Source organism: Mizuhopecten yessoensis, unplaced genomic scaffold (assembly GCF_002113885.1).
Source record: "Mizuhopecten yessoensis strain PY_sf001 unplaced genomic scaffold, ASM211388v2 scaffold10667, whole genome shotgun sequence".
Classification (NCBI taxonomy): Eukaryota; Metazoa; Mollusca; class Bivalvia; order Pectinida; family Pectinidae; genus Mizuhopecten; species Mizuhopecten yessoensis.
The window spans coordinates 30,737-45,850 of NW_018408661.1; the positions used below are offsets into that span (position 1 = coordinate 30,737).

The window sequence follows — 15,114 nt, forward strand, 5'->3', positions numbered from 1 at the left end:
CCCCCCCCTAGTTTTCTGCATAACTTAACTGTTTCATTTTATATACAGTCGGGGTAGAAAAGCTAGAATCCAATCCTTGCATAATTCATGGGAGAAACCATTCTATATAAAAAAAATCTTGGGGCCCATTTTCATTAAAGTCGTTCTGGACAATATTTGTTAAAATTAATGTGTATTTGAACAATTTGGAAGAGAAATTTCATGGCCTTCATAAAACTATAACAGAATGGCAAACATGTCCGTATTTGAAGAGTTTTTTAACTCTTTACTGTCGGAAGAGTGTATGGCCTAATGTACACCGCCTTGGAATGTCTGGGGTAAGTCCAGCCCACATTGGAAATAGCATAATTATGACACCATAAAGCTTGCGACGTCATATTTTCCCGCCAATTTCACGGCATCCTGTGTATGGCATGGACCCAACCAGCACCAGTGTCATGGGACGAACCTGCCGCAATTGATATTTTAAGAAATGTGTACATTGTATATCATAGCAATACGAAACTCAATGCTAGGCTTTATGTATACCATCATGTGAAGCTGTCGGTTTGTTACACGTATGCCATCAATAAGTAGCATTTTGGTTTACAGAAGGTTTGCAAAACTAGAAAGAAGTGAGGTCTTTGTTTTCTTTCTACCATCTCAAAATATAATTTGCTCGCTTTTAGTAATCTAAAATGATAATTTTCCCGACATTTTGTTCGTATGAATGCCATGCCCAGTGAACTGCACTGCTTGGATCCTCAAAGTTGTAAATATTTACTCAAGACCAAACATATCAGGAGTGGCCGGAGTTACTCCATGGCCGAACTTGCCCAGGTCTCTCCTAAGTTGCCCTTACCCCATATTGAACCCTGCCGCAATGGATTTGCTCGGTTCGTTGTTTTCAAAGCATCTCAGAAATACTTGCAAATCAAGTATTGGCGATATTAAATCACTCATCTAGATATCGTCTGCATAGGGATATATAAATGACAAAAATCGATCTGCCGTCCATATTGGGATATCTTGTACTTCTATCTTTTTTTCTTCGATTTCCTTTTCTTCGATGTTGCAATGATGCTAAACTCTTAACAAACAAATTGCATTTTTTTGTATCTGTTAAAACTCCATTCAATTTTTCAAGGGACATTATTTTTTTTATTGAAATATTCTGATTTTTAAATCATTCTGTTAAAAAAATATCATGACGTTACATGCTGGGCAGTCGTAACAATTGTAATGAAGACAGTAAACAGCAGAGGATTACAAGACCCATATAGCTTATCTCTTTTTTTTTTAAATGAACTGGACATCAGAATGAATGGCTTTTGAATAATTCAAGATCGTGTATGATGGACATCTCAGAATTTTCATGCATTTAGCAACACTTGTTAATAGCAATATCAAAAATATTTTTATTGATCTGTTGGATTGCTTCAAGAAATCAGAAATAGGTTTCAAATCAGTGGTTGTATGGAGTCAAAAATAATTGTTAGCATTAACTACCGGTCTATATGTTTGTTTTCTTCAGATGGTACCGGAAAGTACTGGTATGAGTATAAGAACGAAAATAAAAAAGGTTGATTTACACATTGTTTAGACTAGTGTTTGTCAATACATGCATTCAAAAGAATCAAAGGTCTAACTCAAGAATTGATGCTAATTTTAAAAGTTAATTAGGATTAAGATTATATTACGCAGCACAAATTGAAGGGATTCTGCCTTTTCTCAAGTGTTAAAAGACAAAAAACATTCAAAGACACGACAGTACAGAGGAATTGAATACATTTATAAAAAAAATTGATATAGGCCTCAATTTGGTGTTCCTCTTGAAACTTAGTAACATGTATTTATACTTGCACATGTCATTTTGTAAGCCGAAATATCTTCCTATCCATAATTATACTTTATTGCTTATTTCATTCCGCATTTTCACTGTTTTTCCTTCAATTATTCTGATGCCAATGATGATCGTATTACAAAAACATATATACACACAATTAATGTAAGAGAATTTACTGCATAAGTTTCTCTCTAAAATAATTTGGTAAGGTGAAGAAGCAGATAGCACAGCAAAATGTGCCTTTAAAAAATAAATCATGTTCTTAAAAACCAGGTAACGCAAAACTCTGACAATATTCCGAGATGAAAATTATCTTTGTGTGTGTTGTAAAATTCAGAAAGAAAGTTTCTTTGTATTTGAACCTGTGTTAAAGTAACATAAATGCATGAAATACGTACACTAGGCCTATATCAAAGATATCCATTATGTGTCCATGCCTACAATGTAGTAACAAATAAAAAAAAATGTGCACTGAACTGTAGGAATAAGAATAAACTAAATCAAAATATTCTAAATAATGTGGTATATTTACATTCTGTGTTGCATTTGCCTATATGTCGTTAGTAAACCAAATTGCAGTACATGAGACTGTATACTACAATTTGTAGTGATACGGCTAGTGTAGGAATACAATTGGTACAAGGTAAACAAACATGGCCGCCAGTCACATCCGATATCAATAGGCCTATAGTCAGAGAACTTTCTGGGTTCGTTAGCATTTAGCAATGTAGGTCATCGCAAAAAATAAAGCAACTTGACAAATTATGGCAATATAAATTTATTATAAGATGTGTAGGTACCACAACATTATTGTAAGCGCCATTCTAGATACGATATAACCAAGTTTGTCAACGTCATCACACAGGGGCTTGGTTTCGAGATTTTGAGCTACAAAATGTATGCATAACATCAGTGAATAACCACAACACTAAAATTCAGCATTTATAAAACCCTGTAAAAGTCGAGGGTATCGACAAGGTTTTAGAATGTGTATAAGTACCTTTAGGTGTTGTGGTTCTTCAGTGATGTCATCCATTACTCAAAATCACGAATCCGAGCCCCTGTGAACGTCGTCTGCTAGCGATGCTAATCTGACCGATTAGGCTTGGTACTGTTTCAAACGAAATGTCCGTTCAGCGCCGCATCACTTCCAAATACATGTAATCTATCAATGCGCGAAAAACAACTTTAATTTTGAACAAGCAAAATTTATGCAATTATAAACAATTTTTCAACATATACACACTCATATGAAATAAATAATAAAGTTAAGTTTGTGTTCAAAACATTTTATGTGCGTGTGGTTTGCAATGACACAAGGGACTATATTATTTCTTCTGGAAAATTCGGCTGTTCTGGGATTTAAACTTACTGACGTAACTGATATGATAAGCGGGAAATTCAAACGTATATTTGCTAGTTACTATATACAACAAACTAAATAAATGTAAATATAAGCATTGAACTGATACCAGATGCAGTATACAGTCGATATGAATGCAATTTGGGTGACAGATAAATATTCATGTCGCACATGAATATTTATCTGTCACCCAAAATGTATTCATATCGACTGTATACTGCATCTGGTAACAGTTCAATGCTTAAATAATTGTCAACACTATATGATGCCGCGTGTTAACAGTGACGTCACAGTCGCGTCACAGCATGTTGTGAACGTCAATTCGGCAAAAAGAGACTTATCAGAATCAATTGATGCTATTTTGAAGCTTAGCACAAATAAATAAAAGCATGCATAACATGGAAACAATTTTCAGTTGGAGAAAAATAAAAAATATCAAAATAGTATGTGGGACATCGAAGGATTTCATCAGTAACATCGACTTGTAAAAGAACTTAATTGTTTGTGCAAAAAAAAAACACCAATGCAGGCACGGCGCAATGCATGTTGCCGATTTTTGCGAGCCTGTGCGACCGTAAGGATGAAAGTTTTTGAAGCCTTCATATAGCATAGTACCGAGTTCGTCCTGCGATCGTATAGTGTCTTTTCTCCGTTCGTTCAGCGTGCGTCCTGCGTTTGTACCACAAAAAAATGGATACTTAGCCGTAATTATAACTGTAACTCGGTTTTTTTATCGTGTTAATACTTAAATGTGACATCGACTTGCCACTTTTTATGCAAAGCAAAACAGGCAATTAGCAAATCTCATTCTCTAAGAAAATATCACGTGACTTATATTGCTGATATACAAAACATAAACATAAACCTTATAATAAGCTACACCATGTGATAATGTTTTTGAAAATTGATTAACTACTCGCTTTGTTTTGGATAAATAATTGGCAGGTCGATGACACATCTGAGCATTAACACGATATTAATGTAGCCAGGTGTTCAAATACAATATTCAAATCATCGCGCGTAATGCCAGTGTTAAGGAATGTATGTATGTGCCCGTGCAGCACGGACCACCCGTCCAAATCCCAGTCACCGCCGTCTCCCTACTTCACTTTGACTCTACCTCCCGATGGGAACACACGGAACCATCGATAGCACAATCCAGTCACTCTGGATGCTTCTGGTAAGTATGTATGTGTGTAAGTACGAAATAGTATAATTAAAACATAATAATCATTCGTTATATTTCATCAATTGTATATATATCCATTATTTCATAAGTTGAGCGATGCATGAGTGATTATGTACGTTTATTTATTATATAGGTTTATTTGTCCACGACAAGAAATAAACATATCCTTAACTGGAACGGCGTGAAGTGTTTTTATTGAGAACCTACGTTACATTTATTTAAACGTTATTACGACATATTCATAGATTATGTCGACATCTTTTAAAAATTATGTCGACATAATTAACTCGAAAGTCGATGGCTGGAATATGGCACCATAAGATCACAAGCACACATAGGATTGTCTTTTGAATGATCAAAATGCAGGTCAAAATTTAAGCTGTCCAGCTGTCGTATGATTCTTAACCGACATGACAATCAGACATTATCGAGCTCTACATCAGCCGATGAAACGTTGATGTCAGTATATTGCGTTCGATCTCCGGAAAGGTTCACGGCATCAAATGATCTGTTTCACCAGTCCCTATGAATAAATATGTATTTATTGATATAGACGAATCCCTAATAGCCCTAAATAATTCCCATAAACTCTCTCTAATGAATCTAAGGTCTGTACAAACTGCGTTCACAATCTCTCCGCAGTCATGATACAAAAGTCTCACATCTATTACAGTACATTATTGATGACAAAACACCTGCATGGTTTGCCTCCAGACTTTTGCCGTTTTTTTATAATTTCCGTTGTATTTTAACGTGTCTGTACATATTGAACTTTTGGGTTTGAGTTGCGATGTTCTCCTTGGGTGTGCACAAGTTTTAATTCATCACCTTGATGTACATGATTGAAGGACTTTGTGATTTCTATGGACTAGACCATTCGCTGCCTATATAAATCCATTCTTTTGCTGACGTCGTTTCGCACTCTGTGAATCCCCCACCACTCAATCAGAGACTGTAGACTTGCTCAAGTTCATGCCTGATACTTAGTATAACTGTATTTTCATTGACTATTCACACTGCTCATTTTCTTACTCAAAGTTGCAGTTGTGCTCTTACGAAATTTTCAGAAATATTTATTAACTGTTAGGAGCAGAAAACCATGATCAAACCAAAGTCAGTCCGAACGGTGAAAAGCCCGCCAAACTTTTATCAACCATTTCTGGTTAAAATTGCAACTAGAGCCGGTTTGGAATTATCTTGACTTATATAAGCTCCTCGCTATATGTATTCTGTTCGTCATAAATGCGTGTAATATTCTTTATTTGTTGCAATACTCCATATCAATGGACAATTATCTTTACATTTGTCTTGGTTTTAAATGTATTCATAAATTTAAGATCTTTAGGTCTCAGTGAATTACTTATTCGCTATTAAATCTGTACACCTCGAGTGACGGAGGCTTCTGGTTCCAAGTGACAACGAATTCCTGTTTGGTGGGATGGACTACTACACACGACGGATGCTTGATAGAAGATGGCGTGGACACCAGTACCCTCCCACGTGACCCGTCAGGTGAAACAAGGTGAACATTTCCAGATCGATATCCACATACATAAACATTGTCATCCCGGTCCAGTCCAATACCTGTAGGATCATTCAGACCAGGATATCTGTACCTGTAGACCTCTACGTCACTGTCCAGTCGTCTACACACTACGTCATTGTTATCTATGTGATACACGGTGGCACTAGAAGTAGACGTGGTGAGGTATGTGTAATCTCCACCTTTCTTTATTGACTTGGTCACCTTCCCATCTACTGTCATAACCTTCACACTATCAGATGTACCGACCAGGATGTTGTCCCCGAGAACTGCTATACCCAATGTTCCATGTGGACAGCTGATCCTGTTGATCAGGGTTAGCTGGCCATTCCTTAGTTTACACTTCAGTATTCCAATTAACTTTACAGTCACAAACACTTCATCCTCGGCACGTCCACGTACTATATCTGTTGGATGTCCATTAATGTTAAATTCTCTTACGTAGGAATACGTGTCATCAAACAGTAGGAGTCTTCTGTTTTTGAAATCTGTCATAAGTAATTCATTGTTGTCAGTAAAGACCCCCCTGTCAACCAAGGTTCAGACACCACTCCGAGTGTTTTACTGTCTACCGTCTTTACACAAGATACCGATCCGGTCCATACATCAATCGCTGCCTTTACTGGAGTTGTCTGGACGGTCAAATACTGCAGTGAACCCGTGAGGTCAGAGGTCGAAGTCGAGTCTGCTAATGTTGAAGCTGAAGGTGTCGAAAGCAAGGTCTCAATCATTGTGCCTATACATACATTCGCGTTCTGAGATACAGCTGATATTGTCGAGGTCACGTCAACATTCCCCAAGGTTGTCATTTTCATGATTTCGTCAATTATTGTTCCTAACTCGAGTGTGATGTCAAATCTATTTGGTTGTTTCTTGGTGTTTTGATCCATACGACGGTAATGTCCTGATATTTGATTTGTTGTTTGTTCTCTTATGAAAAACTTGTGACGTTCTGATATCTGTTGATCTAAATGTGACATCAATAGATGTGAATTTTCCGCATTGGTGTGGAATGTGTTGACACACATCCGTCGAGCAGATATATTTTGCCTGACCGCTTTGAACTTATCCGCGAGGTCTGACTGAAATGTTGCGTTGAGGTTATCAAGCTTANTGACGTTCTGATATCTGTTGATCTAAATGTGACATCAATAGATGTGAATTTTCCGCATTGGTGTGGAATGTGTTGACACACATCCGTCGAGCAGATATCTTTTTCCTGAGTGCTTTGCACTTATCCGCGAGGTCTGACTGGTATGTTGCGTTGAGGTTATCAAGCTTATCTTTAGCTTGCTGTATCCTGTTCGTCATTTCCGCCGACACTTCCTTTTCTGTGGAGGTAAGCAGGGTCACCCCCAAATCGTCATCGTCTAGCATCTTCTTAGTTTCCTCTCTCAGCTCCTTCCATTCTGTCTCCCTGGTGTGTTGTCCGGCCTTGGTCTTCCTGACCAAATCCTCTATTGGTTTAACATTGTTACAGTGCCTGTGTGACACCGACACACAGACACCACAACACATGACACTGTGGTCTACACAATAGACATCCAACTGCTTTCCATCGTGACTGGGGCAGATTTCGTTGACCATAACATCGCAGATTCCTCCGACAGTAGTGGAAACGGAGACAAGCCGATGGTTTGATGATGGCTTGCTCCGCTCATGATATATTCTGCATTGTTTGCAGAGCTTTTCACCACAGTCTGTACACCAGACCTCGGCTCGATTTGATTCTTTGCCTCGTTGACATGGTGCACAGAGATGAACATCAGACGTCTCTGCTGTTATAGGGTTAAGGTACAAATTATTTATAGGGAAACATTCCGCCCATGTACTTACATCCGCACTGACGTCACTAGGAGCACTCGGTGCATCGCAGACCGGACACGGGAAGTAGTGCCGATCCTCGTCTGCTGTGACGTGTTCCGCTTCGATGTATGACGTCAGACATCGGTAGCAGAAGGTATGACCACAGGGCAGCTTCCTCGGATCTTTGTAAGGTGTCGTACAAATCAAGCATCTGTATTCTGGTATCGGGGCAGCTTCTGCCATGTCCGTAATGGATAGTAATATGCGGTTTTCTCTGTAATGTACAAAAGAAGTATGAAGCTACATATTTTCAATATATTTTCGCTATCATACATCGTGAGATATGGTCATAACAGCCGATTTTCGGAATTATGTAAAAGTTAATAATGTAAGCAGGAAAGCTTATGATGTGACACAATCCGCTGCTCAATTATGTATTCATACAAAATATACATTGTTGCAATGTATACATATATCAATGACGTCACGTTGTTGACAGCATTCCTGAGCCTGTTGGCATGTCGACTGTATATATTTTATGATGCTCACAATTGTAATTTTGTGTGATAATGTAACTAATATAAATCAAAATCGAAAACAAATGCAGTTTTACGATAATGCTCGATATACGGCAAATTCGCTAAAAAATGCCTTTCATTCTTTTCGGTGACCAATATTCATAGTCGCGATCTCCTGTCATGGTAACGTGAGGACGATATATTTCTAGAGCCCATCAAGTTAAATCTATTGAAATAACCAGATATATGCAAAACAAATTATACATATAGGTGAGGAATCTACTTGAGAGTTCCAAATATTCGGTGCAGCATTAATTTATGCCTAGCGCACCTGATAGACCGATATACTTAATAAATTATTAAGCAAAAGGAGCGTGAAAAAGAACGGCAAGACCGGGACTCGAACCGAGAGTTCAGAACTCTAGATACACGATAGCGTATAACACCTTTCATTGGTATATTTAGCTAGCACCAAATGTAATAGGAGAGGAAACTGCCAGACTCGAACTCGAATTTGGGACCTCCGAACACTCTTTCCAATATGAAATGATCGCTTACGATCATCTCAGTCCAGGTCCGCTACCTTTTGATCTAAGATGTTTCGGACAACTTAATGAAAAAATCAACTAATTTTACACTTCCCACAATATAGTTATATCCATTTATATATTGAGCTAATCGACGGCTAATTAGTCCTTGCTTACAATATTGGTGATGATTATTTTGATCAATTTTCAAAAAATAAAAAAGGTTGTTCGTGTAACTTCCCTTTTGTTTAATCCAAATAACACGCACTGGGTGATTACAAAAAAAAACACGTTTTAACTCTACTATGTTCTGTCACATCAGGATTAGCATTAAGGTACACCGCATGTTGGCTGCTATGAAGCTGGTGGTACTATTCGTACAATTATGTTTGAAACGGGAGGATGACATTTACCCCCAATACGTATTCTACAATACTTAACTAATAGCACTGTCAATGTCAGGCACACATACCACACCGTAAATATAAGCATCATAATGTACATAATCGATAGCTTGAATAGAAAACCTCAATCATAGGAATTCTACCTATATCATTGAATATAAACAAGAGTGATTAATATAAATTAAAATAACTTGTTTCATAATTGTTGTAAAATAAATAAAGTTCATATTTATATACCGTATGATTCTGTTACTTTTCCAGGGTAGGTAACTCATCAAATATTTATAATTCCATTGTTGTAAACTTTATTACGATACTTTACTAATAGCACGTGTCCAGATACAACTAGCACGTAAACACATACACCATTAGTCTGATGTGTCATATTACAGCATGTTCACCTTTGTGTGTATGCATGTTTAACACGTTACATTACCACATATGACATGATACACACATTTACGATAGCATAATTACCGTTACTACTACATAATGTACATCTATATATATGTGTAGTATAATACATTGTAAGATCGGTGACAAGCAAAACTTTAATGACAAGTACGTACGTGTTTGCATTATGATCAGCGTAAGGCACACATGCCACACCGTCAGTTTAAGCTTCAAGATGTATATGATCGATTTTTTTTATAGAAACCCTCAATCAAAGGAATTCTACCTACATCATTGAATATATACCGTTTGTAACGTCAAAACACTTTGTCCTGACTTAATGTTCAAGGGGAAGTAACTCGTCAAATAGTAATAATTACATTGATGTAAATTTTCACGTAAATATCGACTTACCAATTAAATTATGTATTTTGCGAAATTAATCAATGCAATGAACATATTTACATGTTTGAATGGCAATGAAAACATCATTAACAGCAAGAATTCATTAAAAAGGTCACCTTGTTGGCAGCTGACGTCACGATATCGGTAACAATTTCGTTTTTTGTTGTCTTCGAATGTCTGTGAATGAAATTTGATGTCGGCATTTCCTTGTTGCCATTGGCAATCCAGGAAACTGTTAAAGAAAGAAAAAAAAGATTCGTTATTTTTCTTTTGTCAAATGGGAATATAATTTCTGTGCCATGGCCCTTCCTGACATTGGATTTTCATTTTACTTTTTATCTTCTATAGGTTGTTAATGCAGTCGATTGTGAGGTATATGTATTCTTTGAAATTCTTCATGTTACACAGAAAACCATTTAAACTACCGAGATCCCTCAGCGATGAAGTCCCTTGATTATTTAAGAAACGTTGATATTTTCATGTTACTTGATTAGAATGAATTGTTAAAACCAATGTATTTTGTAAGCAGGTAATGAAGCATTGATGTTTGTATCTTACTAATACCACATAACCTTAGACAGACTCTCAGTTTGTATTAATCCTAAAATTGCAGAATCGAAACATATATAATGAAATATATTACTGTGGAGTGTATAGGTGTAACTAGACAATGATGTTGTACATATATGTAGTTAAATTGTACATGTGTGGATATACATGTTATATAGTTATACTGGTGTACATAAATATATAGGTAAATTGTACATGTGTGTGCATAAATGTATTAAAATGATACTGGTGTACATATATATAGTTAAATTATAAGTGGCTGCACATACATATTACATGACTTTACTTGAGAATATGTGTTTCGTAAAATTGTACATGTGTATACATACATGTTATTAAACAATACTTTGTGGACATTCATGTAGTTAGACTGTACATTTGATTACATACATGTGATATATTAACACTGGTGAAAATATTTGTAGTTAAATAGTACATGTGTATGCATGCATGTTATATTGGCATACTGGAGAACACATATGTAGTTAAATTGTACATTTGTGTACATTCACGTTATATAACTATAATTGTGTATATATTTGTAGTTAAATTAAACAAGTGTGTACATACAACATGTATACTTATACTGGTGTACTTATATATAGTTAAATTGTACATGTATGTACATACATGATATATGACTTTACTCGACAACATGTGTTTCGTAAAATTGTACAGTGTATACAAACATGTTATTAAACAATACTGGTGTACATATCTGTAGTTAAATTGTACAAGTATGTACATAAAAGTATTAAAAGAATACTGGTGTACATATATGTAGTTAAATTGTACAAGTATGTACATTAAAATATTAAAACAATACTGGTGTACATATATGTAGTTAAATTATACAAGTATGTACATAAAAGTATAAAAACAATACGGGTGTACATATATGTAGTTAAATTGTACAAGTATGTACATAAAAGTATTAAAATGATACGTGTGTACATATATTCAGTTACCTTGTACATTTGAGTGCATACATGTTATATAATAACACTGGTGTAGATATTTGTAGTTAAATTGTACATGTGTATGCATACATGTTATATGAATATACTTAAGAACATGTATGAAGTTAAATTGTACATATTTGTACGTACATGTTATATGACCATACTGGGAAACATATATATAGTTAAATTGTACATATGTGCACATAAACGTTATATAACTATAGTTGTGTATATATTTTAAAATTGTACATTGTATTTATAGCTGTTTTATAACTATACTAGGGTATATATGTGTAGTTTTATTTTACATGTTTGGACATATATGTTATATAACTATCCTGGCGAACAAACATAGTCTGCTTTATTATTTGTTGTGATATGTACGTGTCCACGTTTCTGTCTTGAAAAGGAGTGCAGATTGCCATGGAAACTAGACAAATTCGATTTCCTTTGTCTACACTGTCGTTAATACTTCTTTGCTTATATACTGGTGTACAATAATATATCTAGCTACATATACAGACGTGTGTACATATATGCACCTTATTATACTTGTGTTTCCATACACACAACAACATTGTACTGGTGTGTCTATCTGGGTAACATATTTGTACTGGTTGAACTTGTACAGATGTGTAATCATGTGCATATATATGTTACAAAGTTTACAGGTTTTGTTTTGGATTTTTTCCAGCGATTCGATAAAATATAATTCATACATTTAGACAAAACTTAATATTTTGTTCCAACTTTCGGTTTGTGTAAACATACCATTGATTTCAAATTCCTTTCAAATTAATCGAAACAAGATACATATTTACAAGTGTGAATGGTAACGAAAACATCATTTACCATACGAATATTTAGTAACATACCTGTTTCGCTGTTTTATTGGTGATATATTCAATGTTTAGGTGAGAAAGTGATCTTATGTCTTGGGCGTTTCCTGGTTACCATGGACAATACGGACGATAACTCTAAACTTTCTATATGTGTCACTTTGTTATACTGCATTTATATGTGATGTCTGCTGATACGATTATAAATGCACCTGAAGTCCCGCATTCTACATATTTTTACCCATACACCCAATACCTTACATTTTCTGTACATTCTTTTGTTTTGTTCGTTCTTACAATAAGTGTTTAAATACATACAAATTAAAAGATGCACTTATTTTAAATATGCGTTTTAGAGTGGTAAATTTGTTTTGGAATTATCCCAGTAAAACTAAATTCCTATCATAATTTTTTTTTTTTGACAAAATGGCAAATTGTCAAAGAGTTTGGGCAACAGGCACAGCCTATGTAAGCTCTCTTCATAGAAATAATCCGCAGGTGACAACACATGTACATATAAATATATTATAATTATTCATTTCAGCAGCCACTTAATTAATTGTGAATGTACGTAAGGCTTATTAACGATTATTTTGAATGAGAACTTTATTGTGAATTGAAACTTACAATAAACATATATACATAGATCAGCAGCTCCACCATATAAATATAAGATTTATTTCTAGAATTAAGAGAAAATTGTTTTTCTCAATAGATAATGCTTGGCCAGCAAGATTGCACATTTTGTAGACCACACAGTCCATGGTTATAAATAAACCCAGAAAAAAATGGCCACTGGCTGACAGATTAAACACTGAACTATACTGAACTATATATACTACTGTAGCAAACAAGAATTTTATTTTTTGTATTTTCCATTTAATATGTAATAAAAGTAGTTATAATAATTCGGAGCTGCACAAGTATCAATAACATAAGAGTTGGAGCTCAAAACCCATATACAAAGTTGTAATACATGCTATTGATATAACAAACCAGATAACTTAACTTCAGGAAATCCTCTAGTGTTTTTGTTATACAAAGATACGCCGGGTTATTGAGCTGTTTACTTCATCATCACACAGCATATAGCCATGCCATACTACGCATAAATTACATAATAATAATATACAATATTTGATAAAGCGCCCTATCGCGCTAGAATAAGTCACTATAAAGCATTTAACAGTACATAGATATACAATTTGTACAATCAATAAAATTAAGAATATACATTAATCAGTACATTTTTTTGGGAATTCGCAGGAGTTGTCTCAACAGGTGCTTACTACTAGTTCATTGCCTCCTGACTAATATCTCCCTATGTGTGTGTATGCCTGAGTGTGTGCTGAAGATGTATTGTGTTCTGTTACAATGATCATGAAGTCTATAACTCTGAATGTTTTCTCTTAATAAATCTTTTTGTCTGTAACAAATAAAGGGCAGTTGAAATAATATTAGCATAATATACTAATGAGCGGATATAAGATAAATACAACTTAGCTTGTGAATTTCTTATTAATCTTCATTTCATGGACCTAAGTAAATTAATGCTTTTATAGACTTTGTCATGAAACCCTCATTAGCGTATCAATATTTTATATAAATATTTATTCGTATATTTTGAATACGTTTTTGGCGAATTTTATGACTACGTCCACACATAAAACACAATTAGTCATTGATATAAGTAAACCTAATTTGTTCCTTAAACAATAATATTTTAAATTTGTTTTAAATAGCAATATCCTGAATGTTAATTTCAATTAGTGACTATATGTAAGTGATATTAAATGTAAAACATTGTTAGGACCCTGTACTAAGTAAGAGGCATTATCGGTAAGAACATGCTGTCCGAGATCGAGTAATATAAAGATAGGATCTTATTTTGCCCCAACGTCAGTTTTTCAGCAGCCATGCTATTTTATCAAGATATCCGATACTTGTCTGTTGTATCTGTACATGTGTCAATATCCGATATTACTCTAATGCATGTATATTTCCTAAGAAAAGGTGAATTGAATATATTTAGGTATTTATACAGTATTAACATAATACGTTAAAATGGGTGAGGGGGGTACCCTAGTCCTGATTGAATATTTTGAGGCTATTACGCAATTGTTACTCCATTTCGGAAGTGAAATAGTTCCGAATAGGGTCGTCAGGTTTTGATTGTATGATAATATTTATAGTAATGTAGCATATCATGGTCGCTCGTATCGTCACTAGCCAAGTGTTCGCTTCTTAAGTACTGTTTTCGTTTTTGTTTCGCGGACCTAAGTCTTTGCTTTTGGAATACTGCGCATGCGCAATACACCTGTGTATTACGCATTGCTCCCAGGGTTCATTGCGTTACGCTCCATTCGCCTATGTAAAAGTCATTACACTTATATCGTATATAGATGGCCGATACCAGTGCCAAAACAATCAGATACAACACAGTTACACACAGCTTGTATGATCCAGTGTAGGAAAAGGATGTTTTCGTTTCAGACAACTTATAATTGTGTTGGATAATTTCTGTATACGATCCCCAAGGGACTCAACCATGAACACCGTTAGTACTCGCCCGCCTGTTAAAATATTAAGAGTGACGCGCAATCAAAACGTATCTCAAAATCAATTATTGTATTGAAATTGAAGTGCGAAGATATCTACAACAAATTTCATCTTTCAACACAAATAACCCAATTAGATATTGGAATCTACCTGATATTGCGACTTACGTGGGAAAACCTCACCGGAAGCAATATTTATTTGATGATTATTT

At 35.0% G+C, this 15,114-nt stretch overlaps 1 protein-coding gene across 1 annotated transcript in view; it reads right to left on the bottom strand.

Annotated features, from left to right (window-relative positions):
• The window catches only part of LOC110461791, a 35,654-nt gene extending 23,188 nt beyond the window's left edge, over positions 1 to 12,466 (bottom strand). The window contains exons 1-3 of the mRNA XM_021515458.1: positions 12,381 to 12,466; positions 10,090 to 10,205; positions 7,757 to 8,000 (exon numbers count right to left, since the gene is read on the bottom strand). Of these exons, the coding sequence (XP_021371133.1) occupies positions 7,757 to 7,791 (35 nt within the window). The 5' untranslated portion in view covers positions 7,792 to 8,000; positions 10,090 to 10,205; positions 12,381 to 12,466. The remainder of the gene's footprint in view (positions 1 to 7,756; positions 8,001 to 10,089; positions 10,206 to 12,380) is intronic.
• Between the last annotated feature and the right edge of the window lie 2,648 nt (positions 12,467 to 15,114).